The sequence below is a fragment of the Arachis duranensis genome, chromosome 5, assembly GCF_000817695.3.
Source record: "Arachis duranensis cultivar V14167 chromosome 5, aradu.V14167.gnm2.J7QH, whole genome shotgun sequence".
Lineage (NCBI taxonomy): Eukaryota > Viridiplantae > Streptophyta > Magnoliopsida > Fabales > Fabaceae > Arachis > Arachis duranensis.
The window spans coordinates 17275950-17303905 of NC_029776.3; the positions used below are offsets into that span (position 1 = coordinate 17275950).

The 27956-nt window shown below is 36.4% G+C and overlaps 2 protein-coding genes and 1 pseudogene across 2 annotated transcripts; 2 read left to right on the forward strand and 1 right to left on the reverse strand.

Moving 5' to 3' along the window:
• The first annotated feature begins 2394 nt into the window (after nucleotides 1–2394).
• LOC107488409 (uncharacterized) lies at nucleotides 2395–15218 on the forward strand. Its single transcript, XM_016109162.1, has 3 exons — nucleotides 2395–2889; nucleotides 2962–3080; nucleotides 14948–15218. Exons 1-3 carry the CDS (start codon nucleotides 2395–2397, stop codon nucleotides 15216–15218), a joined length of 885 nt encoding a protein of 294 aa, XP_015964648.1.
• A 4512-nt stretch (nucleotides 15219–19730) lies between these two features.
• LOC107488458 (ERAD-associated E3 ubiquitin-protein ligase HRD1B-like) lies at nucleotides 19731–24061 on the reverse strand (annotated as a pseudogene).
• LOC107488459 (probable NADH dehydrogenase [ubiquinone] 1 alpha subcomplex subunit 12) lies at nucleotides 24029–26073 on the forward strand. Its single transcript, XM_016109207.3, has 5 exons — nucleotides 24029–24327; nucleotides 24578–24604; nucleotides 25012–25103; nucleotides 25427–25536; nucleotides 25623–26073. The coding sequence occupies exons 1-5, from the start codon at nucleotides 24236–24238 to the stop codon at nucleotides 25779–25781; spliced, it is 480 nt and encodes a 159-aa protein (XP_015964693.1). The 5' UTR covers nucleotides 24029–24235; the 3' UTR covers nucleotides 25782–26073.
• Nucleotides 26074–27956: the final 1883 nt, after the last annotated feature.

Here is a 27956-nt window from a genome sequence, read left to right on the forward strand (position 1 = left end):
CAAACACCAAACCAAATCAACTAATTAACAAGAGGCTAAGCAATAATTACATACACATTCGTTCCAGCCTATCCTATGGTCATCTAGCCTAAGTTTTCACAGAACATTATATATTAAATGCAAGAAACCTAAATCATACCTTGGCCGATTTCCACGTAACGATCAAGGCAATTTAATTAAAACAAAGATAGCCTATCAAAAGCTCAATACACTCTAACCTCAGCTTCCTCCAAGTTCCAATATTCACATTTTCAAGCTCCAATTATTTATTCACAATGTAATACACATTTATAGCACATATATAACCAATTTAATACTCAAAGCTCAATTTCAGTGAAATTAAAATGAAATTATGGCTTTCTCACCTTACCCAAGCTTCACATAAATAAAAGTGAACATTTTCCTCAAGATAATCGGATCCTAAAACATCAAAGAACAAAGAAATTCAATACCTCCACTCAAATTCCATAAAATTGGGGAAAAAGAGGCTGAGAAAAAAGAATGAGTTACCTATCAAATTGTTCCATAGAAACGTAGAGCTCGACGCGGCGGTCGCGTGGCCGCAAACGGTGCGTCGATCGGAGCTCGGACGGAGGAGTTACGGCGTTCGGAAGTTGACGTAGGGGTTTCGTGCCCTTCTCTTCTCCTCTCTAGTACGTTGCTGTTCTGCTATGTTGGTGAAGGAAATGAGCTTTAGGCTCATTTAAATGCGGAACCGGTTGGGCCCACGGCCCATTCGGTCCAATTTTGGGTCGATTTTTTCGAAATTAGTGTCAAAATTCTCATTTCGATGAGCTCTATCATAATTTAATATCATATTCACATTTCTAATCTTCTTTGTTAAAAACTAATTTATTGACTAATTATCTACTAATTTAACGAGATTTACAATATAATTAAGAGTAAAATTTAAAAACAAATTTATTTAGAATAAAATAATATAATTAAGAGTAATTTAATTTGATACAATTAAAAAAATAATTTGAATAATTATCTACCATAAAAAATTGATATTATTAAAGGGTAAAATTAAAATTTATTCTAACATTAAAAATAAAGTTTAACTATATTAAACATTAAAGAATTTTGGTGCATTAGAGACAAAATGTATAATTTATACTTTATTGTATATGTACCATGCTCTTTTTTTTTACCGCAAGTTTATATATTAGTCATTCTATAAATATTTCGTGATGAGTAAAAATCTTTAAAAGTAAAATTAAAAAATAAAATTATTTAGATTGAAAGTAATGTGATTAAGTGTAATTTACTTAGATGTGATTAAAAAATAATTGAATAACTACGTAACGTAAAAAATTGATATTATTAAAAGATAAAATTAAAATTTATTTCTAAGTTAAAAATAAAGTTTATTTAAATTAAAACATTAAAGAAGTTCAAATACAATAGATACAAAAGGGCATAAGTGATACTTTATTATATATGTATTATACTCATTTTTTTTCTTTTTCTAGAAGTTTATCTATTAGTCATTCTAGAAGTATTCTATGATGAGTAAAAATTTTGAATTCGTAATACCAAATCAGTACCCAAAAGATTCTGGCGCTGACAAAATGGTACCTCACTATTGGTATTGACAAAATGGCACCTGAATGATTTTAAAAATTGACAAGCGTGTCCTCGTGCTTGCTAAACCACAGCTTCGGTGAGAACGATACTGAGCTGACCACCGGTTTTTGCTGACAAGATAAGTTTAATTTTAGCTGGAATTTTTAATTAAATAAATCATCAACCTAGCTGGAAAATCCCTAATTGAAATTGAATTTTCCCTAAATCAAATGGATTTGCCTTAAGCCCTTATTAGCTACCGTTGTTACTAGTTACTGACTTAATGTGACTAAGTGTATCTCCCATTGTTTCACTACGAGTAAAACTAAAAGGTCATGTAGAAAGTGAGAGACGTTGCTGTAGAAGCTTGGCATGAAGAAGAATGAAACGACGTGAGAGATATTGTCGAATTTGGAGCTTTAAGTGTAAGGGATTGCAAGTGGCATCATCGCGTCTTCATTCTTTGCTGGGAACGACCCTACGAAGAGGTAGGTTTCGCTTCATTCCATGGTTTTGTGCACGTTGCCTTTTTGGACAACCTTATGATTATTTTGATTGTTTTAGTAGTGGGCCATTTTTATTGTTTGTTTTCTGTGCTTATAACTTCTTGTTTATTCATTGTATTTTTTCTCTACTATTTTTTAGATGGATCATCTAGTTATATTTTTGTATCATCACATGGGTTCCTAGAAAAGGGATGGAGACGGTAATGTGATATACGATGGGGGTTTAGTAACTGAGATACATAGGGTGAATATGAAGACATGCAATTTATTTTTTATTGAGGACTTATTTTTAGACTTTGGTTACCCTGAATATAATGAAATGTATTGGCTAGAACCTGGTTTAGATTTAGCTAAGGGTTTAAGAGTGCTTAGGACGGATGCCGAAGTGATGAGAATGTGTGAGAGTGCGATGAAGAATGATAACACTGTCCATCTTTATTTTGATCATCCTATTGATGCCAACCCTGGAATTGTTGACGAAGATGTGGTGTCTGATGGTAGTGGTGAGAGTGTGTATGAAATCAATCCGTCTGTTGATAATGTGAACGAAGATAAAGTGACTAATAAAGTAATTGGTGAGACTAATGAGAGGGAGAATAAATTTGTGAATGAGGCAACTTTTGAGGTTAATGAGTTGAATAAAGGTGTGAGTGTTGTTGTGAACGAAATTGTGAACGAAGTTGTGAATGAGGCCACTATTGAGGTTAATGAGTTGAATAAAGGTGTGAGTAGTGTTATGAATGAAGATGTGAATGAAGTAAATGGGGATAAAGACACTAAAGTAGCAGCAGCTCCAGAGAAGGGTGTTAAGAAGGTTAGAAAGAGGCATCCAAGACCACCACTAAGTGGTTTACCCTATGAAAGAAGAGCTGGTGAAACTAGATAGGCTGACGGTGATTCTGGAGAAGCTGAGACAATAAATGAAGACAAACATGAGAATAATGCTAATGATGCTAATGAAGGTGATCATTTTGGAACTCCAATTGTGGATGACTTGATGCCAGAGTAAATGGTTACAAAAAATGCAACAGGTTAACCTTTTGTTTCTGTTTACTTATATCATATCTCAATAAACATTGTATCATTGCTGTGAAACATGTATCATTGCATAACTTGGAGGAGATGCTTACCTATCTTAACTGATTTTGTAACAGATAATGTTACACAAACAAATGAGAAGACAAATAAAAGAAGAAATCATCCAAGGCCTTGATAAACTGCTATTTCATGGTTTATCTTGTGCTCAATTGAGTGGTTTTTATCAATTTTTTGCTCACTTATTCATGTAAATTGTATGTTTTACATTTTCCTTCCTGATTTTGTGCTATGATTGAAAACATGTTTCTTTGGTCTTAATTTAGCTAATTTTAATCCTCTCTTAAAACCATTCGATGCCATGATACTTGCGTTAAGTGTTTTCAGAGATTACAAGGCAGGAATGGCTTAGAGGATAGAAAGGAAGCATGCAAAAAAGGAAGGAGTACACGAATTAAAGGAGATAACTAGCGAGGAGTGACGCATGCGCGTACCTGACGCGTGCACATGATTTGGAGATTTGCACAGCGACACGTGCGCGTATGATGAGCGGATAATTTATACGCTTTTTAGCATTGTTTTTAGGTAGTTTTTAGTATGTTTTATTCACTTTTTGGTATATTTTTATTAGTTTTTAAGCAAAATTCATATTTCTGGACTTTACTATGAGTTTGTGTGTTTTTCTGTCATTTCAGGTATTTTCTGGCTGAAATTGAGGGACCTGAGCAAAAATCTAATTTAGAGGCGAAAAAAGAACTGCTGATGCTGTTGGATTCTGACCTCCCTGCACTCGAAATAAACTTTTTGGAGCTACAGAAACCCAAATTGTGCGCTCTTAATTGCGTTGGAAAGTAGACATCCAGGGCTTTCCAAAAATATATAATAGTCCATACTTTGCCCGAGTTTAGACGATGCAAACTGGCGTTTAACGCCAGCTTTCTGCCCTATTCTGGCGTTAAACGCTAGAAATAAGTTGCAAAGTAGAGTTAAATGCCAGAAACAAGTTACAAACTGGCATTTAACTCCAAGGAAGACCTCTATACGTGAAAGCTTCAATGCTCAGCCCAAGCACACACCAAGTGGGCCCGGAAGTGGATTTCTGCATCATTTACTCATTTCTGTAATCCTAATAACTAGTTTAGTATAAATAGGACTTTTTACTATTGTATTTTAATATTTGGACGAGCTTTTGGAAGTTCTTTTGATCATTGTTAGTCCTTAGACATTGGGGGCTGGCCTCTTGGCTATGCCTACCTTATTTTCACTTATGTATTTTCAACGGTGGAGTTTCTACACACCATAGATTAAGGTGTGGAGCTCTGCTGTTCCTTGAGTATTAATGCAAAGTACTATTATTCTTCTATTCAATTCATGCTTATTCTTATTCTAAGATATCCATTTGCACACAAGAACATGATGAATGTGATGATTATGTGACACTCATCACCATTCTCACTTATGAACGCGTGATTGACAACCACTTCCGTTCTACATGAAAACAAGCTTGAATGTATATCTCTTGGATTTCTAATCAACGATTCACATCGACTCCCCTCTGACAATGGGGCATCTGAATCCGAGATCAAAGTCTTCATGGTATAAGCTAGAATCAATTGGTAGCATTCCTGAGATCCGGAAAGTCTAAACCTTGTTTGTGGTATTCCGAGTAGGATCTGGGATGGGATGACTGTGACGAGCTTCAAACTCGTGACTGTAGTGCGTGGTGACAGACGCAAAAGGATAGTAAATCCTATTCCTACACGATCAAGAACCAACAGTTGATTAGCCATACGATATCTGTGCATGGTATTTTTCATCCGAGATGAGCAATCTGACAGTTGATTAGCCGTACAGAAATCGTAGAGGACCATTTTCACTAAGAGGACGGGAAGTAGCCATTGACAATGGTGACACCCAACATACAGCTTGCCATGGAAAGGAGTATGAAGGATTGGATGAAGGCAGTAGGAAAGCAGAGATTCAGAAGGGATAGAGCATCTCCATACACTTATCTAAAATTCCTACCAATGAATCACATAAGTATCTCTATCTTTATTTTATGTTTTATTTATCTTTTAATTATTAAAATTCCATAACCATTTGAATCGCCTGACTGAGATTTACAAGATGACCATAGCTTGCTTCAAGCCGACAATCTCCGTGGGATCGACCCTTACTCACGTAAGGTTTATTACTTGGACGACCCAGTGCACTTGCTGGTTAGTTGTGCGAAGTTGTGAAAAAGAGTTGAGATTACAATTGTGCGTACCAAGTTGTTGGCACCATTGAGATCACAATTTCGTACACCAAGTTTTTGGCGCCGTTGCCGGGGATTGTTCAAGTTTGGACAGCTGACGGTTCATCTTGTTACTCAGATTAGGTCATTTTCTTTTTGTTTCAACCTTTATTTTATTTTCAAAAGGTTTTCAAAAATCTTTCAAAATTTTTTTTCTCTTTTTCGTTTTTCTAAAGATAATTTTCGAAAAATCCAAAAACAATTAAATAAAATAAAAAAATCAAAAATATTTTGTGTTTCTTGTTTGAGTCTTGAGTCAATTTTTAAGTTTAGTGTCAATTGCATCTTTTTAATTTTCAAAAAATTTTTCGAAAAAAAAATTCATGCATATGTTCTTCATGATCTTCAAGTTGTTCTTGGTGATTCTTCTTGTTTGATCTTCATATTTTCTTGTTTTGTGTCTTACCTTGTTTTTCATATGCATTTTTAGTTTGTTAGTGTCTAAGCATTACAAATTTCTAAGTTTGGTGTCTTGCATATTTTTCTTTTCTTGAAAATTTTTCAAAAATAAGTCTTGATGTTCATCTTGATCTTCAAAGTGTTCTTGGTGTTCATCTTGACATTCAAAGTGTTCTTGCATGTCTTCTTTGTTTTGATATTAATTTTTCATGTTTTGAGTCATTTTTGTGTTTTTCTCTCTCCTTATTAAAAATTCAAATATAAAAAAATATCTTTTCCTTATTTCACTCATAAATTTCGAAATCTTTGGGTTGACTTAGTCAAAAAATTTTAAAATAAGTTGTTTCTTGTTAGTCAAGTCAAGATTTCAATTTTAAAAATCTTATCTTTTCAAATCTTTTTCAAATATCAAATCTTTTTTATTTTTTTATTTTCAAAAATTTTAAAATTAATTTTCAAAAATCTTTTTCTTAATTTTATCTTTTATTTTCGAAATTAATATTAGCAATTAATGTCTTGATTCAAAAATTTCAAGTTTGTTACTTTCTTGTTAAGAAAGATTCAAACTTTAAATTTTAGAATCATATCTTTTAGTTTCTTGTTAGTCAAGTCATCAATTTTAAAAATCAAATCTTTTTCAACCATATCTTTTCAATCATATCTCTTTTAATTTGATTTCAAAATATTTTTCTAACTTCTTATCTTTTCAAAATTGATTTTCAAATTTTTTTCAACTAACTAATTGACTTTTTGTTTGTTTTACTAATTCTTATCTTTTTCAAAACCACCTAACTACTTTTCTCTCTCTAATTTTTGAAAATCACCTTCTTCTTTTCCAAAATCTTTTTTATTTAACTAATTGTTTTAACTTTTAATTTCATTCCCTTTCTTAATTTTCGAAACTAACATCATAAATAAAATAAAAATAAAAATATTTCTCCTCTCTCTTCTTTTAATATTCGAATTCTCTCTCTCTCTCTCTCTCATCTCCTTCTATTTATTTATTTATTTACTAACACTTCTCTTCTACTCATAATTCGAACCCTCTTCTCTTCTCTCTCTGTGTTCGAATTTTTCTTCTTCTATTCTTTTCTTCTTCTACTCACATAAAGAAATCTCTATACTGTGACATAGAGGATTCCTCTTCTTTTCTGTTCTCTTCTTTTTCATATGAGTAGGAGCAAGGATAAGGACATTCTTGTTGAAGCAGATCCTGAACCTGAAAGGACTCTGAAGAAGAAGCTAAGAGAAGCTAAAGCACAACAATCCAGAGAAAACCTTATAGAGAATCTCGAAAAAGAAAGAGACATGGCCGAACCCAACAACAATGCAAGAAAGATGCTTGGTGACTTTACTGCACCAAATTCCAACTTACATGGAAGAAGCATCTCAATCCCTGCCATTGGAGCAAACAATTTTGAGCTAAAGCCTCAATTAGTTTCTCTAATGCAACAGAATTGCAAGTTTCATGAACTTCCATCAGAAGATCCTTTTCAATTCTTAACTGAATTCTTACATATCTGTGATACTGTTAAGACCAATGGAGTTGATCCTAAGGTCTATAGGATTATGCTTTTCCCTTTTGTTGTAAGAGACAGAGCTAGAATATGGTTGGACTCTCAACCTAAAGATAACCTGAACTCTTGGGATAAGCTGGTCACGGCTTTCTTAGCCAAGCTCTTTCCTCCTCAAAAGCTGAGCAAGCTTAGAGTGGATGTTCAAACCTTCAGACAGAAAGAAGGTGAATCCCTCTATGAAGCTTACCTGCAGAAGCTCAGGAACTCATTGACATGGTTGCAAATAATCAGTTCATGTACACTTTTGAAAGGAATCCTGTGAGTAATAGGACGCCTCAGAGGAAGGGAGTTCTTGAAATTGATGCTCTGAATGTCATATTGGCTCAGAACAAAATGTTGACTCAGCAAGTCAACATGATTTCTCAGAGTCTGAATGGATTGCAAAAATGCATCCAACAGTAATAAAGAAGCATCTTTTGAAGAAGAAGCTTATGATCCTGAGAACCCTGCAATGGCAGAGGTGAATTACATGGATGAAGCCTATGGAAACACCTATAATCCCTCATAGAGAAATCATCCAAATTTCTCATAGAAGGATCAATAAATGCCTCAACAAGGCTTTAATAATGGTGGAAGAAACAGGTTTAGCAATAGCAAGCCTTTTCCATCATCTTCTCAGCAACAAACAGAGAATTCTGAGCAGAACCCCTCTAGCTTAGCAAACATTGTCTTTGATCTATCTAAGGCCACACTAAGTTTCATGAATGAAACAAGGTCCTCCATTAGAAATTTGGAGGCACAAGTGGGCTAGCTGAGTAAAAGAGTCACTAAAACTCCTCCTAGTACTCTCCCAAGCAATACAGAAGAAAATCCAAAAAGAGAGTGCAAGGTCATAACCTTGTTTGGTGTGGCCTAATGCACAGAGGAGGAGGAGGACGTGAATCCCAGTGAGAAAGATCTCATGGGACGTCCTCTAGATAAAAAAGAGTTCCCAATTGAGGAACCTAAGGAATCTGAGGCTCATCTAGAGACCATAGATATTCCATTGAACCTACTTCTGCCATTCATGAGCTCTGATGACTATTCCTCCTCTGAAGAGGATGAAGATATTATTAAAGAGCAAGTTACTAAGTTCCTTAGAGCAATCATGAAGTTGAATGCCAAGTTATTTGGTAATGAGACTTGGGTGGATGAACCCCCCCTTACTCACCAATGAACTGAATGACTTGATTAGGCAGACAATACCTCAAAAGAAACAGGATCCTGGTAAATTCTTAATTTCCTATACCATAGGCACCATGACCTTTGAGAAGGCTCTGTGTGACCTAGGGTCAGGCATAAACTTAATGCCACTCTCTGTAATGGAGAAATTGGAAATCTTTGAGGTAGAGGCTGCCAAATTCTCATTAGAGATGGCAGACAAATCCATGAAAAAGGCTTATGGACAGGTAGAGGACGTGTTAGTAAAGGTCAAAGACCTTTACATCCCTGCTGATTTCATAATCCTAGACACTGGGAAGGATGAGGATGAATCCATCATCCTTGAAAGACCCTTCCTAGCCACAGCAAAGGCTGTGATTGATGTGGATAGAGGAGAGTTGATCCTTCAATTGAATGAGGACTACCTTGTGTTTAAAAGTCAAGGATCTCCCTCTGCAACCATGGAGAGGAAGCATGAAAAGCTTCTCTCAATACAGAGTCAAACAAAGCCCCCACAGTCAAACTCTAAGTTTGGTGTTGGGAGGTCCCAACAATGCTCTGAATATCTGTGAGGCTCCATGAGAGCTCACTGTCAAGCTATTGACATTAAATAAGCGCTTATTGAGAGGCAACCCAATTTTATTTATCTATGTATTTTCCTTTTTTTTAGGATGATGATCATGTGGAGTCACAAAAACAATTGCAAAAATTCAAGAAAAATCAAAAACAGCATTAAAAATAGCACACCCTGGAGGAGGAACTTACTAGTGTTTAAATGCCAGTAAGGGTAGCAGAATGGGCATTTAACGCCCAGTCTGGCACCATTCTGGGCATTAAACGCCAAAAACAAGCACCAGACTGGTGTTAAATGCCAAAAACAGGCTACAGAACAGGTTGCAGCTTGGCGTTTAACGCTAGGAAAGGAATAAAAGCTGGCGTTAAACGCCAGAAACAAGCAGCAATCTGGCGTTAAACGCCAGGATTGCACAGTAAGGGCGTTTACACGCCTAAAAAGAGCAGGGATGAAATCCTTGACCCCTCAGGATCTGTGGATCCCACAAGATCCCCACCTACCCCACCTCTCTTTCTCTCTCACTCACCAATCAAATCATATCATCTTCCCTATATTCTCTTCACCAATCAACTCCATACCTCTTCCCTAAAAACCCCACCTACCTCACTTTAAAAATTCAAACACTTTTCCCTCCCAAACCCAACTGTAATGACCGAAACCCAACCCTCCCCTCACCCCTATATAAACCCATCACTACTCCTTCATCTTCACACAAAACAAACACCTTTTCCCCCTCTTGGCCGAACCTCCTATAACCCTCCATCTCCTCTATTTTCTTCTTCTTCCCCTTCTTTCTTTCTTCTTTTGCTCGAGGACGAGCAAACCTTTTAAGTTTGGTGTGGTAAAAGCATTGCTTTTTGTTTTTCCATAACCATTTATGGCACCTAAGGCCGGAGAAACCTCTAGAATGAGGAAAGGGAAGGCAAAAACTTCTACCTCCGAGTCTTGGAAGATGGAGATATTCATCTCAAAGGTCCATCAAGACCACTTCTATGAAGTTGTGGAAAAAAAGAAGGTGATCCCTGAGGTCCCTTTCATGCTCAAGAAAAATGAGTACCCAGAGATCCGACATGAAATCCGAAAAAGAGGTTGGAAAGTTCTTACCAACCCCATTCAACAAGTCGAAATCTTAATGGTTCAAGAGTTCTATGCCAATGCATGGATCACTAGGAACCATGATCAAAGCATAAACCCGAATCTAAAGAATTGGCTTACAATGGTTCGGGGGAAATACTTAGATTTCAGACCAAAAAATGTAAGGTTGGCATTCCACTTGCCAATGATGCAAGAAAATGCATGTCCTTACACTAGAAGGGTCAACTTTGATCAAAGGTTAGACCAAGTCCTCATGGACATATGTATGGAAGGAGCTCAATGGAAAAGAGACTTAAGAGGCAACCCGATTCAATTGAGAAGACCGGACCTTAAGCCTGTGGCTAGAGGATGGTTGGAGTTTATCCAACGCTCCATCATTCCTACTAGCAACCGATCTGAAGTGACTGTGGATCGGGCCATCATGATCCATAGTATCATGATTGGGGAGAAAGTGGAAGTTCATGAGATCATACCTCTAGAACTCTACAAGGTGGCTGACAAGTCATCCACCTTGGCAAGGTTAGCCTTTTCTCATCTTATTTGTCATCTATGCAATTTAGCTGGGATTGACATAGAAGGAGACATCCTCATTGAAGAGGATAAGCCCATCACTAAAAAGAGGATAGAGCAAACAAGAGAGCCCATTCATGGACCTCAACAAGAGCATGAGGAAGATCCTCATCAAAAAATCTCTGAGATGCCTCAAGGGATGCAATTTCCTCCACATAACTATTGGGAGTAACTCAACACCTCCTTGGAAGGCTTGAATTACAACATAGACCAACTAAGGGTGGAGCACCAAGAGTACTCCATCATTCTCCATGAGATTAGAGAAGATCAAAGAGCTATGAGGGAGGAGCAACAAAGGCAAGGAAGAGACATAGAGGAGCTTAGGCGTTCCATTGGTTCTTCAAGAGGAAGACGCCACCCTCACTAAGGTGGACTCATTCCTTAATTTCCTTGTCTATTTATTTTTCTATTTTTGGTTTTTAAGCTTCATGTTTGGCTATGTTTTGTGTCTTCATTACATGATCATTAGTGTCAAGTGTCTATGTCTTAAAGCTATGAATGATTCCATGAATCCTTCACCTCTCTTAAATGAAAAATGTGCTTAATTACAAAAGAACAAGAAGTACTTGGATTTCAAATTTTATCTTGAAATTAGTTTAATTATTTTGATGTGGTGGTAATACTTTTTGTTTTCCGAATGAATGCTTGAACAGTGCATATTTTTTATAGTGAAGTTTATAAATGTTAAATTTGTTGGCTCTTGAAAGAATGATGAATAAAGAGAAATATTATTGATGATCTGAAAAATCATGAAATTAATTCTTGAAGCAAGAAAAAGCAGTGAAAAAAAAAAGAGTGGCAAAAAAAAGAGAGAAAAAGAAAGAAAAAGAAAAAGCAAGCAGAAAAAGCCAATAGCCCTTTAAAACAAAAGGCAAGGGTAAAAAGGATCCAAGGCTTTGAGCATTAATGGATAGGAGGGCCCAAGGAAATAAAATCCAGGCCTAAGCGGCTAAATCAAGCTGTCCCTAACCATGTGCTTGTGTCATGAAGGTCCAAGTGAAAAGCTTGAGACTGAGTGGTTAAAATCGTGATCCAAAGCAAAAGAGTGTGCTAAGAATTCTGGATACCTCTAATTGGGGACTTTAGCAAATCTGAGTCACAATCTGAAAAAGTTCACCCAGGTATGTGTCTGTGTGGCATTTATGTATCCGGTGGTAATATTGGAAAATAAAGTGCTTAGGGCCACGGCCAAGACTCATAAAGTAACTGTGTTCAAGAATCAACATACTGAACTAGGAGAATCAATAACACTATCTAAAATTCTGAGTTCCTATAGATGCCAATCATTCTGAATTTCAAAGGATAAAGTAAGATGCCAAAACAGTTCAGAAGCAAAAAGCTACTAGTCCCGCTCATCTAATTGGGACTAAGTTTCATTGATATTGTGAATTCATTGTATATTCTCTTCTTTTTATCCTATTTTGTTTTTAGTTGCTTGGGGACAAGCAACAATTTAAGTTTGGTGTTGTGATGAGCGGATAATTTATACGCTTTTTGGCATTGTTTTTAGGTAGTTTTTAGTATGTTTTATTCATTTTTTGGTATATTTTTATTAGTTTTTAAGCAAAATTCACATTTATGGACTTTACTATGAGTTTGTGTGTTTTTCTGTGATTTTAGGTATTTTCTTGCTGAAATTGAGGGACCTGAGCAAAAATCTAATTCAGAGGCTGAAAAAGGACTGCTGATGCTGTTGGATTCTGACCTCCCTGCACTCGAAATAGAATTTTTGGAGCTACAGAAACTCAAATGGCACGCTCTTAATTGCGTTGGAAATTAGGCATATAGGGCTTTCCAGCAATATATAATAGTCCATACTTTGCCTGAGTTTAGATGACGCAAACTGGCATTTAACGCAAGCTTTCTGCCCTATTCTGGCGTTAAACGCCAGAAACAAGTTGCAAAGCAGAGTTAAATGCCAGAAACAAGTTATAAACTGGCGTTTAACTCCAAGGAAGACCTCTACACATGAAAGCTTCAATGCTCAGCCGAAGCACACACTAAGTGGACCCGGAAGTGGATTTCTGTATCATTTACTCATTTCTGTAACCCTAGTAACTAGTTTAGTATAAATAAGACTTTTTACTATTGTATTTTAATCTTTGGACGAGCTTTTGGAAGTTCTTTTGATCATTGTTAGTCCTTAGACATTGGGGGCTGGCCTCACGACTATGCCTACCTTATTTTCACTTATGTATTTTCAACGGTGGAGTTTCTACACACCATAGATTAAGGTGTGGAGCTCTGCTGTTTTTCGAGTATTAATGCATAGTACTATTGTTCTTCTATTCAATTCATGCTTATTCTTATTCTAAGATATCCATTCACACACAAGAACATGATGAATGTGATGATTATGTGAGACTCATCACCATTTTCACTTATGAACGCGTGATTGACAACCACTTCCGTTCTACATGAAAACAAGCTTGAATGTATATCTCTTGGGTTTCTAATCAATGATTCACATTGAATCCCCTCTAACAATGGGGCATCTGACCGAGATCAGAGTCTTTGTGGTATAAGCTAGAATCAATTGGCAGCATTCTTGAGATCCGGAAAGTCTAAACCTTGTCTGTGGTATTCCGAGTAGGATCTGGGATGGGATGACTGTGACGAGTTTCAAACTCGCGACTGTAGGGCGTGGTGACAAACGCAAAAGGATAGTAAATCCTATTCCTACACAATCGAAAACCAACAGCTGATTAGCCATATGATATCTGTGCATGGCATTTTTCATCTGAGACGAGCAATCCGACAGTTGATTAGCCGTACAGAAACTGTAGAGGACCATTTTCGCTGAGAGGACGGGAAGTAGCCATTGACAACGGTGACACCCAACATACAGCTTGCCATGGAAAGGAGTATGAAGGATTGGATGAAGGCAGTAGGAAAACAGAGATTCAGAAGGGATAGAGCATCTCCAAACACTCATCTGAAATTCCTACCAATGAATCACATAAGTGTCTCTATCTTTATTTTATGTTTTATTTATCTTTTAATTATTAAAACTCCATAACCATTTGAATCGCCTGACTGAGATTTACAAGATGACCATAGCTTTCTTCAAGCCGACAATCTCCGTGGGATCGACCCTTACTCATGTAAGGTTTATTACTTGGACGACCCAGTGCACTTGCTAGTTAGTTGTGCGAAGTTGTGTAAAGGAGTTGAGATTACAATTGTGCGTACCAAGTTGTTGGCGCCATTGAGATCACAATTTCGTGCACCAGCGTACTTGACGCGTACGCGTGACTGACGCGTACGCGTGATATACGCCACGTGCAGAAAATGCAGAAAACGCTGGGGGTAATTTCCGGGCTCCATTTAGGTTTATTTCTTCTTAATTCCAGGTTCAATGTTCCTTTAATTTAGTTTCTCTTCTACTTTTATTTATTCTAATACTTTAGTTCATCTATTTCTCTTGTTGATTTGTTTATTTCCCCAATTTGGTTTACGAACTCCATGTTAGATTTGATTTTCTATTTAATGTAATTTGAGGTGTTTTATATTTATAATTGCTTTCTTCAATTTATGTTATTGATGCTTTCAATTGGTTGTTTGGATCTTATTATCTCTTATTGCTTTTCTATGCTTTTGTGTTGTGCCTTCCAAGTGTTTAATAAAATGCTTGGGAGGATTTTAAGTTAGATGTTTATATTTTTGGCTTTGGTTGAGTAATTGGAGACTCTTGAGTTATCAAACTCCTTTGTTGATTGTTAATTGAAGGTTGCTAGTTGATTTGGATCCATCTAAAGCTAGTCTTTCCTTAGGAGTTGATTAATTAGGAGTTGATTAATTAGTCCACTTGAATTTCCTCCATAGTTAGAGGTTAACTAAGTGGGAGAAACAGACAATTCTCATCATAATTGATAAGGATAACTAGGATAGGACTTCCAGTTCTCATACCTTGCCAAGAACTTTTCTAGTTATTAGTCTATTTTCCTTGCAATTTACTTTTCTTGTTTCTTATTTCAAAAACCCCAAAAGATACCCTTACATAACCAATTATAAGAACACTTCCCTACAATTCCTTAAGAGATGACCCGAGTATTTATACTTCGGTTATTATTTTTATTAGGGGTTTTATTACTTGTGACAAACAATCTTTTGTATGAAAGGAGAAACTATACTTGCAACGAGGATTTATTTGTGAATTCTAAACCGTCAAAAATCCGTTCATCAGGCCTCAACCGTCTGGACAGAGAATTGTACTTGGAAAGGATGATGAAGAACCAAAGGTAGAGGTGCCTAACCCGAATAGAGAAGATGGAGACAGTGGACCTGAGATGTATCAATACAAGTCTGAAGAACTATGTAGCCCTCCTGGATCTGATGATGAAGAGGAACCTGTATTTTCTCAACATAACCCCAACACACCATATGGAAAAATTACTTTGGAGTTCAACATGGAGTTCGAGACCATGGACCACTTCAAAGCAGTAGTGCGGAAGTAAAACATACAAATTGGGAGACAGGTATTCTATCTTAGGAACGAGAAGAAGAGGTGCAGGGTGATATGCTATGACCCCGACTGCCCTTGGTTGTGTTACTGTGCAAGGACCAACTATCCAGCCTCATTTTAGATTAAGACATTTGTAGATGAACATACATGTCCGAGAAGCAACAAGAGTAAGTCAGTCGCATGTGCTTGGGTTGCTGAAGAGCTGGTGTCAAAACTCAGAATCCATCCCAACATGTTACAGAGGGAGGCACAAGAGTGATTTAAGGTGAAGTATGATATTTCGGTTAATGAGAAGATGATATATAGAACTATGGATAAGGCAAAAGATGTTATTAAAGGCACAAAGAATGATCAATACCTTAGGCTGAGAGACTATCTGTACGAAATAATGAAGGCTAATCCTGGGTTAAGAGCAAACATAGGGACTACTCCACAGTCGGATGGGTTGCCAAAGTTTAGGAACTTGTATATTTGTTTGGTTGCTTGCAAGAATGGATTTAAATCAGGGTGTAGACCCTTTATCACATTGAATAGGACATTTCTGAAAGGTTACAAATTGGAGGACAATTACTAACAGTCGTTGGTCAAGATGCGAACAACCAACTGTTCCCAATTGCATACGGGGTTGTGGATGCAGAGACTAGGTAAAATTGGAGATTCTTTTTTGAGGAGTTACATAGTGACATAGGGGACTACAATGAGAATGAATGGATTTTTATGTCTGACCAGCAGAAGGTGATATGCACTATGAACCTATTTTTGTGGTGTTAGATTCTTCTTTATATTATTGCATGAATATCTTCTAATTATGGAGTATACTCTTTAATGCAAGGATTAATACCAGCATATGTAATGCCAGGTGTCAAGCATAGATTTTTTTGTATGCATATATGGAAAAACCTGAATAAGAGATAGAAGGATAAAGAACTTAAGGGAGTATTTTGGCAATGTGCGAAAGCAACTACTGATCAAGAGTTCAATGATGCAATGGCTAATGTGAAATGGATCAATAAACAAGCGTGGGAGTATTTGTCAAAATTTGAGCAAGAGCAATGGTCGAGATCAAGGTTTTTTGAGTGGCCGAAGGTAGATAATCTGACAAGCAATAACTGTGAGTCTTTTAATTCAACAATTGTGTGTCTTCGAGGGAAGAGTATTTTGACAATGCTTGAGGAGTCCAGGTTCTACATCATGAAGACAATGGCTACTCACAAGGACGCATTGATGGCCTACACTGGACAGCTGCTCTTGTACAAGGATAAAAGATAAGCTAATTATTGGGAAGAACAATGGTGTGGTGATGATTAGCACAACCAATTTGAAGTTAGAAAGTGGCAATATAGAGTAAGAGTGAACACACGGGAGAGAACATGCAGAAAATGGCAGCTAATTGGACTACCATGCTGTCATGGGACTACAGCAATTCAGAGAAAGAATGAGAAGCCTGAAGATTATGTCCATCACAAACTCACCATTGAGGCATATAATAAGACTTACCAGTTTCACATTAACAGTATACTAAGTCAAGAGTATTGGAGCAACATAAAGGGTTGCCATGTCTACCCCCTCCATACAAGAGGCCTATTGGCAGACCTAAGAAGAGAAAAAAGGACAGCACTAAGCAACGTTCTGGGAGCCAATACAATGCCAAGAGAAGATATAGACAAATAACATGTCAAACCTATAATAGAGTTAGTCAAACAAAATTATTAATTAACATATATTTACAAAATATAATTGAAATGTTTGTGTCTATGTGAATGCTGAATTACTTTATTGATTGTCTCTATGCAAGGTTGGACATAATAGTAGAACTTGTTCTGAGAGACCAATTGGAGCAGTAGCTAAAGAGCAAGATATTGATGAAGAAGAAGCTAGAGAGCAAAAAGCAAACTGGGAGGAGACCATGGAGGCTGCACATGCTGCACATGTTGTAGATGAGGAGGAACTCACTCAAAACCATCCACAAAGTCAGCCTGATCAGGTAAACAATGCAATTTAGCTTACCTTGTTGTTCATAAAGTGTTGGATCTGAACCTATATAACATTTTTTTAACTAATTGCCAAACTGATCCAGAATACTATCAATGATGGGACAACTACAACAAATGCACCACCTCCTAATGCAGACATTGTACCAGCAGCATCCACTTTAGTTAGACCAGCAACTAGCTCAAAATCAGCACCTCAAGTGACCACAAGGCCAACATCACCAACATCAACAAAGAGAGGCAAACCTACTTTTGTAAGGAGCAACCCAGTTAATCCAAGAAGAAGAGACAGCATCACTCGAGGAGGACTGACAGCCACTTCAACTACACCTCCAACTCCCGAACAATATGCAGCAACTACACCACCATTCCTTGCTCAACCTAGGGTTGTCAGGCCTCCTGTTGGGTCTAAATCTCAAATTTCAGCCTCACCATTGACTGTTGAAGCCACATGTAGTGGGTCTGGATCAATGACACAAGCCCGAATAGTTAGGCCCACTCTTCAAGTCCAAACATCAGCTCTATTTAGACCACCAACCGTGACTAGAAAAACTATGACAGCAGCAAGCCCAGCCACCTAGAACAGGTTTACAGGCTTTATGCCCACCCCATTTTTGAAGAGGAAAAAGTCATTTGGACCACCACCATCAAAGCCATTCACAAATGAGAAGAAGAAGTGATATGAGAATCTTGGATTTTCAGTTTGATGTTAGCTCCATTTTGGGTCTGAAGTAGTTACTATGAACATAAGTGTCATTATGGCATGTTAGTGCTATACTAATTTTTTGTGGTTTGTTAGTGTTATTTTAGGTCTGAAGTAGTTACTATGAACATAAGTGTCATTATGGCATCTTAGTGCTATCCTAGTTTTTTGTGGTTTGTTAGTGTTATTTTGGGTCTGAAGTAGGCCATCCTAGTTTCTTGTAGTTTGTTAGTGTTATTTTGGGTCTGAAGTATGTTACTATGAATAGTTATGGATTCTATTTTCATGTTATGTTACTGGTATTTTAATGTGTCTGATATAGATTAATGACTCTGCTATGAACAATGGAATTCCTATGAGCATCAGAACATCTGCAACTTTATTACATGTTGTAACTTATTGTCAATTAGAATGGAACTAGGATGGATTTTGGATGGAATTTGGCTATATTCAGCTTCTGTTGCTATAACTATTTTTAAATGTTTAGCTATCTTTTATATAGCTTGCTCACATCACAACAACAATAATTCAGTCAGAGAACAAGAATAAAACAACATCCATTAAATCATCTCAATTATAATTATTTTAACATTACAAAGTAAAAAAATGTCATTGTTAAACTCTTAAACTATCCACTGTCTACCTACTTAGCCAAATAAAACATACTGAAAGCCAAATTTAACCCAATCAATATACAAATAAAAATCAGCAACAATTTAACCCTCTTCAGATGCTCCTTTATTTTATTTACCACAAATAGCACCATCATCATCCTATCAATTTCCAGATCATCCCCACACTTGACATTGATTCTTTTTTTTTTTTGTTCTGATTTGCCCACTATGTTACTATTTTCCAAAGATACTTTTTCTTCCACACATTGTTCTTGTATTTCATCTAACCATTAAAAATACCCGCACCGCATTTGTGTGTTCTAGCATGAAACAAAAAATTCATGGATCAGAGAATGATTGAAAACTAAAATTGATTAACCAGAGATGACGAAATAAGGAGGGCTATTAGATTACTTCGTTAAATATCCATCAGCACTCTAAACTTACCTTCCACAGAGGGCATCGTAGAAACCATCTATTAGGTGTTACTTGTCTTTGACTTCAATAGAACCACTGAAATGGCACAAAAGCATGTTTCGTCATAGGTTTTGCTCACAATATCTAAACCACCATCCACGTCGAAGGCTTGCATTGATGACTACTTTCTCGCGGTTGCAGCTTTTTCACGAGCCTTAGCTGTATGCATCTTCCAATTTTGCAACCTGGAATATGCGTGAACGAAGAGAGCAATTTAGGATTTAGGGCAAATCCATTTGATTTAGGGCAACTTCAATTTCAATTAGGAATTTTTCAGCTAGGTTGATGATTTATTTAATTAAAAATTCTAGCTAAAATTAAACTTATCTTGTTAGAAAAAATCGGTGGTCAGCTTAGCATCTTCCTCACCGGAGCTGTAGTTCGACGAGCACGAGGACACGTTTGTCAATTTTTTAAATCATTCAAGTACCATTTTGTCAATAACAATAGTGATGTACCATTTTGTCAGTACCAGAATCTTTCGGGTACTGATTTGGTATTTACCTCTTCTTCTAAGAGTAATGTATCGTTTTTATCCCCAACATTTTCATCTTATTTAAATTTTTAATGTTTTAAAATTGTCTCAATTTTGTCCACTGTCAATTCTGTTAATAGATTTTTAACAATAGGACAACATTGAGACAATTTTAAAATATTAGAAACTTAAATAGTATAATTTAAACGTTAGAAACAACTTTAAAATTTATCTCAAATATTGGGGACAAAAATAATACTTTACTATTTATGTATATAATAAAACGGTAAATGACTTTTCAAAAGCTAGTACAGCGCGCATCCCCCCATTCGCCCATTACAAGACTAAGGGAAAAAAAGGCCTAAATGTAACAATTTTAGGAGGGGCTGTGCATTTACAAATTAGTATATCACCATGAAGGGCATATATAATTCAAATTGATGATAGATTGGAGGCTTGGAGGAATCTCGTGATTTCTGAATTTCTCTTTTTCTTTTTGCTATATCTACATTTGACAGTCTCTTCATGGTTCAAACCACAAATAAGGAGCAGTCATTATGCTTTTTCATGATGGATCCCATGACTAGATGCCATTTGCCTATGCTATCTGAGGATGATGATGATGATGATGATGATGATGATGATGATGATGATGATGTGATGATGATGATGATGATGTGCCCTCATCTACACTATTTTCAACCTTTTGTCCTCTGCAAAAAGCTGGAGCTGATTTTGTAGAATCTGTTCAAAAGTGAGGGTAGAAAAATCTTGAGTTAGTAAGATTGATTTCACATTTTCATGGGTTAAAATTTGATGCCACGGCAGGGACTACAATGTTGAAGTCCACTTTTTGGTAATCCCAAAATGAAATAATGTTAGATAGCACATGCCATCCAGAAATAATACCAATTTGTTTGGGTATATTTGCTATCATTTGTGCTTATTGAGATTCTATAATGTAATTCTTAAGCTGGTGGCGGAATTGAGAACAATGAGAAGAGAATTTCATTCTATGGTCACTATAATCATCAAATTAGTTTATTCTTCATATTCAGGAAAAAGGACACAAAGACCCCACATAATTTAAAGAGAGAAACAATTGTACCTCAATCTGGTACTGAAGAAGTTTTCTTTGAGCTTCCAGGTGCGAACTTGGCATATTCGGATAAACTCCAAACTCCATTCCATGATTTGCAGGAACTGGATGTGTTTGGGAAGGAAACAAATGGAAGTGCCCCATTTGAGGAAAGGATACAATTGGTCCACCAGGGAAAACAAGCGGCTTTTGTGCCTGTTCACTGGAAGCTTGTTCTTCGTTAAGCCCCGTGTTAATGGATTCACCCAAAGACATTTGAACTAGAGGTAGAAGAGCGTACCCAGGAGAGCTGTGAGATTGAGAAGTCGCCTCAGTAAGAGCGCACAACTAAAAACTGACACTGATATATAAGAAGAATACGGCTGCTAATTTGCTCCTTTGTTTATGCACTTTTTCATGTCTTTATTAGACAACACTATCAATAACCAGCAAAATGCACAGCATAAGACTGATTTCTTAATCAGCTCTAGAAAAAAACATGGATATTTTCCATGCACAAAATTCATACCATACTAAAGATGATGTGGAGGGGTAAACATAAGAATTCTCGTATATTGAAACAGCAGCAGCAGCAGCTTGAAGTCTGGCTTGATGGCGACTCAAATTATCAGTTGCCCCACCACCGCCAACCTCATTTTGAGCTGAGCTTCCAGTGCTAGTCCCTGTTCCTGTTCCAATTTAAAATATCCAATATTAAATGAAACAGCCAATAAACATATATGCAGTGTCATAATATTTGAAATGACAAGGTAGGCAACATGCTTATTTAATCATAAAGTAACACATTCAAAAGATTTTAAACAGCAAAATTGTTTTCATCAAGGAAAAATGGAAAATAAACAAGGTTTTGAAAGTTAACTATGAAATGTAAAATATATATAGCAGTACATAAAAGAACATGAATGATGGATACAACTGTATAACAAGGATATTAAGTATCATTAAAAAGTTTATAAAATGATGATGAGTTAAAAAAGAATATGTAGCATTAGCAATTGTTTAGAAGGTGCAATTTGCAAAAGCATCCACTTGATTGAATCAAACTTTCAACTCTATTTTTCTATTTTTGATTCCAAAGAAACTGCATTCATTTGAAATACTAACGGTTGAATTAAGAAAATCTGCACATTATAAACATGTTTTATATTCTGGTAACCAGCAGTGTTTGATTATTTCATTATTATATGATTACCCTGTCGATGAGCATCTGATTGTGCTCCTTGCTGGCCTCCAGTTGCAGTTGCCCCATTTTCGGGTGGAACAACCAGGGCTCTGCAGGTAGGGCAAGTATGTTGCCGCTCCAGCCATGATCGGAGGCAATGAACATGAAACAGATGTCCACATATAAGTTTCTTGGCAACAGTCATCTCTTCACGACAGATAATGCAGGGTGCATCACTTCTGCATAGGCATTTAAGAAAAGCACTCTTACATACAATAACTTTAATATAGTAAGCAGAGGTGTTAGGTATAGAACTAACGCATTATGCTCTTCAGGGGTTGCCTCTGGAAAACGGTCCTTCATATTTGAAGTGATCTTACAATATCGGATGTAATCTTCAACACGGACTTTGAAGTTCCTAAATGTCTCGTAAAGCACCCGTATTAAGTGCAGAGGAACACCGTAGTTTCTGAAGAAAACCTAATGTTAGCAGGGAAAACCATAAAGTATATAGCCTTTACAATGCTATCAAACTAACAAAATGAGAACAATAACAAGTAAACCAGATGTATAATTGATACTATGTGCATTGTCAACTATAACACTGAATCTGACTTTAATTGAAGCCCAATGCAAATAATTAAGAGTCAATAAAACACACAAATGAACTACGATTCCAAGAGTGCATAGATCCAAGAGCTACCATATATATGTAAATAGTAGGCTGAACACTTACATAAAAATTACAAGGAAGAAGAAAAGATACGTAGACAAGTGAAGCAAGTCCCTGATAAGTTCCAAGTAGAATGTGAAGATTGGTTTCCTTTCCCATTGTCCTTCCATGAGCATGGTACTGATATAGAAAAGATATTTTACAAAAACTGACACAGTTATAGTTGCAAGTATCATGTACCTGGGAGAAAAAGATCATTTGTCAAAAGGAAATCCCTGACTATATATTATTTCAATGCCACAATATTGGGAAAAATAGAATGCATCAGCTAACAAATACAACTGCAGCCTCACATACTAAACACACTCCTATTAGGAAAAATAGAATAAATCAGTTCACAAATACAACTGAAACTGCACATAAGTACAAGCTTGTTCTCAAGTCAAGTGTATTCTCACCCAAGCCCAAATTCTGCTAAGTACTATTCATAGTTCTGAATTTACATTGGTCATGTTTTGTTTTGCGAATTTGTACGAGAACAAGAAAAAGGAAAGGAAGAACGACTTACTCAAAAGAAAAGAATATTGAAACAGACGGTTGCCATGTTTGAAGCAGATGCTTCAGAGAACTGTATAAGGATACGCTATCTAGGAGAAGAAGGAAACCATGAAAGATACAATACGAATGTGGAATAACACGGACACAGCCGCACAGGAGTGGTCTCAATGTACTCAACCCTCTTTTGAGCCAACCAATGCAAAGCTTGAATCAACAGCAATGCTGTGGCCATGGCAAGGAATGTAACAGAGAAATCCTGCCTAAAAATAGTAATGGCAAAGAGGATTTCCATAATCTCCCTCCATGATCGCTCGTTAAGCCTTTCTACCTTGGCTTCCCGAGGAGAACCCAGGAAAACCTTCTTCGTTAACTGCCATAAAATACACATAATGACCAAACCCATGTTGAGAAGAAGCACTAAACTAATCTTGGAAGTTGAAAGATACACCATTGCCGGATAAAACTGGCCTCTACTGTTAAATGCATGATATGTGATAGCTAGAGTTGCAATCAAACTGAGACCCGCATATGTCTTCGGCCTCATCATTCCACTCTACACAAAAACACAACAATCATTAATCAATTCTCTCTTCTAATTTCTACACATGTAACCTGAACTACATATGAATTTGGATATTTCACAAATAAGAATGAAGCAAAATGAAATAATAGGATTGATCCTATTGCTTTTTCAACTATCTATACGTAGCTGGGGAATCAAATCAGCCACACAGAAGAAACCAAAACACACACACACAAGATCAAACAATTGAGGTGCCATAGAAGAAAAAACAGAGAAAATGAAACGAAATAAAATGCAACGATTCTTTAACCGCATATTCAAATTAGAGCAGAAAAATGAACAAGATACTACATCCTTATCTGAATTGATAATTGAATTTTTTTCATTTAAAAAAAAAAAAAAAACTATGCATATGAATTCCCCCATTACAGTGAGCCCTAACTTGGAATCAAGCTAAAACAGTATCAAAGATATTCAAGAAAATAAATTAAAAAGAAGTGGCGTTATTTCAAGAAACGAATTACCAATTGAGCAGTGTCGCTCTGAGTTGGTGTGATCGTAAACGGTGTTTTCTTCCAATTATGAGTCTTAAATATTTGATAATTGGAAGAAAATGATGTTAAGTGTAGCCTACCAGCTCTCGCCACGTACACATCTCAAACATTTATTTATTTAACACAAAATTAAAAAGAAAAAAGGAGGCGAGAAGAGAAAAGAGACAGAAAGAGGAGGAAATGGCATCCTCGGTGGTGAAGAACGTCATGAAATCGATCAGAGAGAAGGGTTTCGGTGCCTTCCTCAGAGAGCTCAAAGATGAAGGCTACCTGTTTGTCCCTTTTTCCCTTTCTATTTGCTTCCACCCGAAATCGTTTACACAAGTTCTTCACTTCCATGGATTCTGTTGCATTTTCCTTTTCTTTTAGGGATTAATCTATTGTTTTGTTTTGTTTATTCACTTCAAAGTTCACAGTTCATTCATTTACCTGAAATCATTGACGATTCCTTGATTTGATGAACAAGAATGTGATGCTTATTATGCTTTTGAGATTTGTGCTGACATCTGTTTCTCATTTCAGGAGGTGCCTTCCGGACGGGAATCTCTTGTAAGTGAATTAATTGCTCTGCTTTGATCTTCTACTTTATCATGTTTCAAAGCCAAATGCTATTTGCTTGGATATGCTTCATGAAATAATAGATTTTAGAGATTCCTTTATATGCAATTGAATGAGCTTATCCAACTATTATTCAAGTAATGATTGAGCATTTGAAGAATGAATTGAAATTTGAAAATAATATTTATTCGATTTTCAAGTGAACCTCTTTGGTACTAATGGAGAAGGGATAATTTAGCCTTTTATAGGTTTTGATTGCAAGTCGCTATTTTTAGATTCTTGTTCGGTTGTTCCTGTCATCAAGCTGTTTGGATAAAGATCAAGTTCCATAGAGTTGGTGAAGGCTTGGGTTCATATTACCAGTAATTTTCACCAATTTTTTGTCTGAATTTATGTAGGCAAACCAAGATTCATAATATTGGTGCAACGCTTGTTGGTGTTGACAAATTTGGTAACAAGTACTATGAGAAACTTGAAGACACGCAATACGGTTAGTTCCTACTCCTGCTTTATATGTCTCAATCTGTGCATGTGTGTGATGGTTTAAGTTACACATGGATCCATATGGGCAGGAATGGTTGAACATAAGCATTCTAGACAGCACGTAGCAACCGGAATTACAACATAGTGATCGAGAAAAGGATATGGAGAATAGTTCTTTCATATTGTCCTTTGATGGCCCATACGATAATATGCATTCCCCCTTTTTCCAATAATTTCCCTTATCATGTCTGGATATCTGTCAGGTAATATATTTGAGTTTCAATATATTGTGTGCTCATGCATGCCATTGGATTCCTTGAAAACTGGCAGGAAGGCACAGGTGGGTTGAATATGCAGAGAAGAGTAGATATAATGCTTCACAAGTTCCACCTGAATGGCATGGTTGGCTCCACTTCATAACTGATCATACAGGAGATGAGGTGAGGTGAATTCAGTTATTTGCTTAATCTTTCCTTGTCTGTGCCATGTGGTCTAAAAGATAATAATGCAGTGAATTTTGTTGCAGCTTCTTTTACTGAAACCAAGAAGGTATGGTGTTGAACACAAAGAAAATTTGTCAGGAGAGGGTGAACAGTATATCTATCACTCCAAGGGACATGCACTCAATCCGGGGCAGAGAGACTGGACAAGCTACCAACCATGGCAATCCAAGCCTGAACCATGATTACAGTTCATCTGTGTTGCTTATGTTCCTGAATGTTGGATTTTGATATCCTGGATAAATGTCTTGCATTCATATTGGAGGGAAAAGAAGTGCTTTTCTCATGAAATAAATTGAATTATTAGCCGTGGTAATTGACTCACTCACTCTGTAATTCAAATATTACTCATACTTCCACAAATGTCCATTTATTTACGTGTTTAAAGGACATTAATTGTTTTATTTTTGGACGACGGGATTTCCTCATGTTCCCATTCCTGTTTTTTATTAGGATTAACATATTTTTTTAAGGTTATAGTCGCATTTTCCAATTTCTACTACTAAAGCTCAAAGCTGTATGTACTTTCACCCACGCCTTATACGCTTGAAAAATCATGTTTATTTGTCTACCACATATAAATATTAGCTTTATGAAAAGGCCAGGATAGTTCCATTCTGCAAGGAAAAATAATTCATTTGAGGTTTCAATGTTCCTTTCTATTTATGACAACACATAAAAAAAAAAAAAAGCCGACCCAACTCGAAGGAAGGAATTAATTCTTCTTACGTTCTAGCTGGAATCTTTAATCAATCTACACCTTCTCTCAACAATAATGCTCCACATCCATACAAAAAATACTTTCAAGTTATCCAAGTAGTTTTTGCTAGATGTGCCTCTCCCACCCCCCAACTCGTTTGTGATACACACACTCTAACATATTAATGTAAACCTTCTCTACTGCAACTTAAACCTTCTGCTCAACGTAAAGCTCTCCTAGTTCTTCTCTACTCGCGTTCTTCTTTTTCATTTTCTTTATCGATTTGCATTGCATCCAATGGAATAAGTTTTGTCGTTCTTCTCTACTCGCGTCCATCTTTTTCGTTTTCTTCTGTATTTATCTTCTTCCCATTGTTTTCAGTTTTCTTCTTTGATCTGCACATAACATTTATCTTCTGAATCAAAACAATGAATGATTCAACTTCAAATCAGTTGAATGAGAGCAATTTAGATTATTCTTCTTAAACGAATCAAGCGGATGAGGTTTGGGTTATTTTTTTAATCGAATTGAATGGAATGTAATTGCTAAATTGAATTGAATTGAATTGAATGGACGCGGGTGTTCTGAATTGAATTGAATTGAATTGAATTGAATTGATAATTATTATGCAGACAGCCCTTTGAATTTGAATTTAATCAATTTATATAATGGATAATGTTTTGTTCATTTAGTACTATGCAATGTTTCACGTTATAAGATGTTCGGTTCATTCTGCAGACCAGGTGTATTGTGGATGAACAATTTGTCACAAAAGTTGGATGACTTTCAAGACACTAGAAGAAACCGGAAAGTTCTACAAAAATTATTCCAAACTTGTTAGTTTTTCTACCAAAATAAGGAACACGACTCGAAAGGGAGACGAGATTAAGAATCAACTAATCGTATGCAGCAGAGAGGAGAGGTGAAAATCCAAGATATCTCCAACTCTAAAGACAAATTCCTTAGCCGGCATAAATTGTCCAGCCAAGATTTACGTACACATATTGAAGGACGTCGGTCTTTGAATAATTTCCAAAGTTGTTGTGAATCATTCACACCCCTGCTGTCTAGACCAGGCAGAGATGCTCAAACAACACAGGGAGCTAAACATGTTCGCGCATTGCACCATCGAAACTAACGAGGAAGCCGAAATTAGATCAAGCAAAACTTACCAATCATTCGTAGTAGCAGCTGGCATTCACCGGAAACTAAGTGTTATAGAAAAAGACGTGAGGAATTACATCACAAGAAAAGTATGGAATATTTTCGAATAAGATGATGCCAAAGAACTCGGAAAGTACTTATTAAGAATGAAAGAGAATAACCAAAATTTCTTTTTCGAGCTCAACCTCGAAGGCGATCACTCCATCAAAAATGCATTCTGGGCCAACGCAAGAAGCAGAACTGCATGCGAGTATTTCAGAGACGTGGTTTCATTCGACACCACCTACAACAAAAACTGGTATTCAGTTCACCAAAATTAAGTCTTTACGTTCACTGAATCTACACATTTCGGTTCACAACTATGTGAGTGTCCATTTATGTAGGTACAATCTGGTTTTTTGTTCTTTTGTGGGCGTAAATCACCACGGTTAGTCGATACTTCTCGGATGCACCCTGATAAAAAATGAAGACATCCAATCATTCGAATGGTTATTCG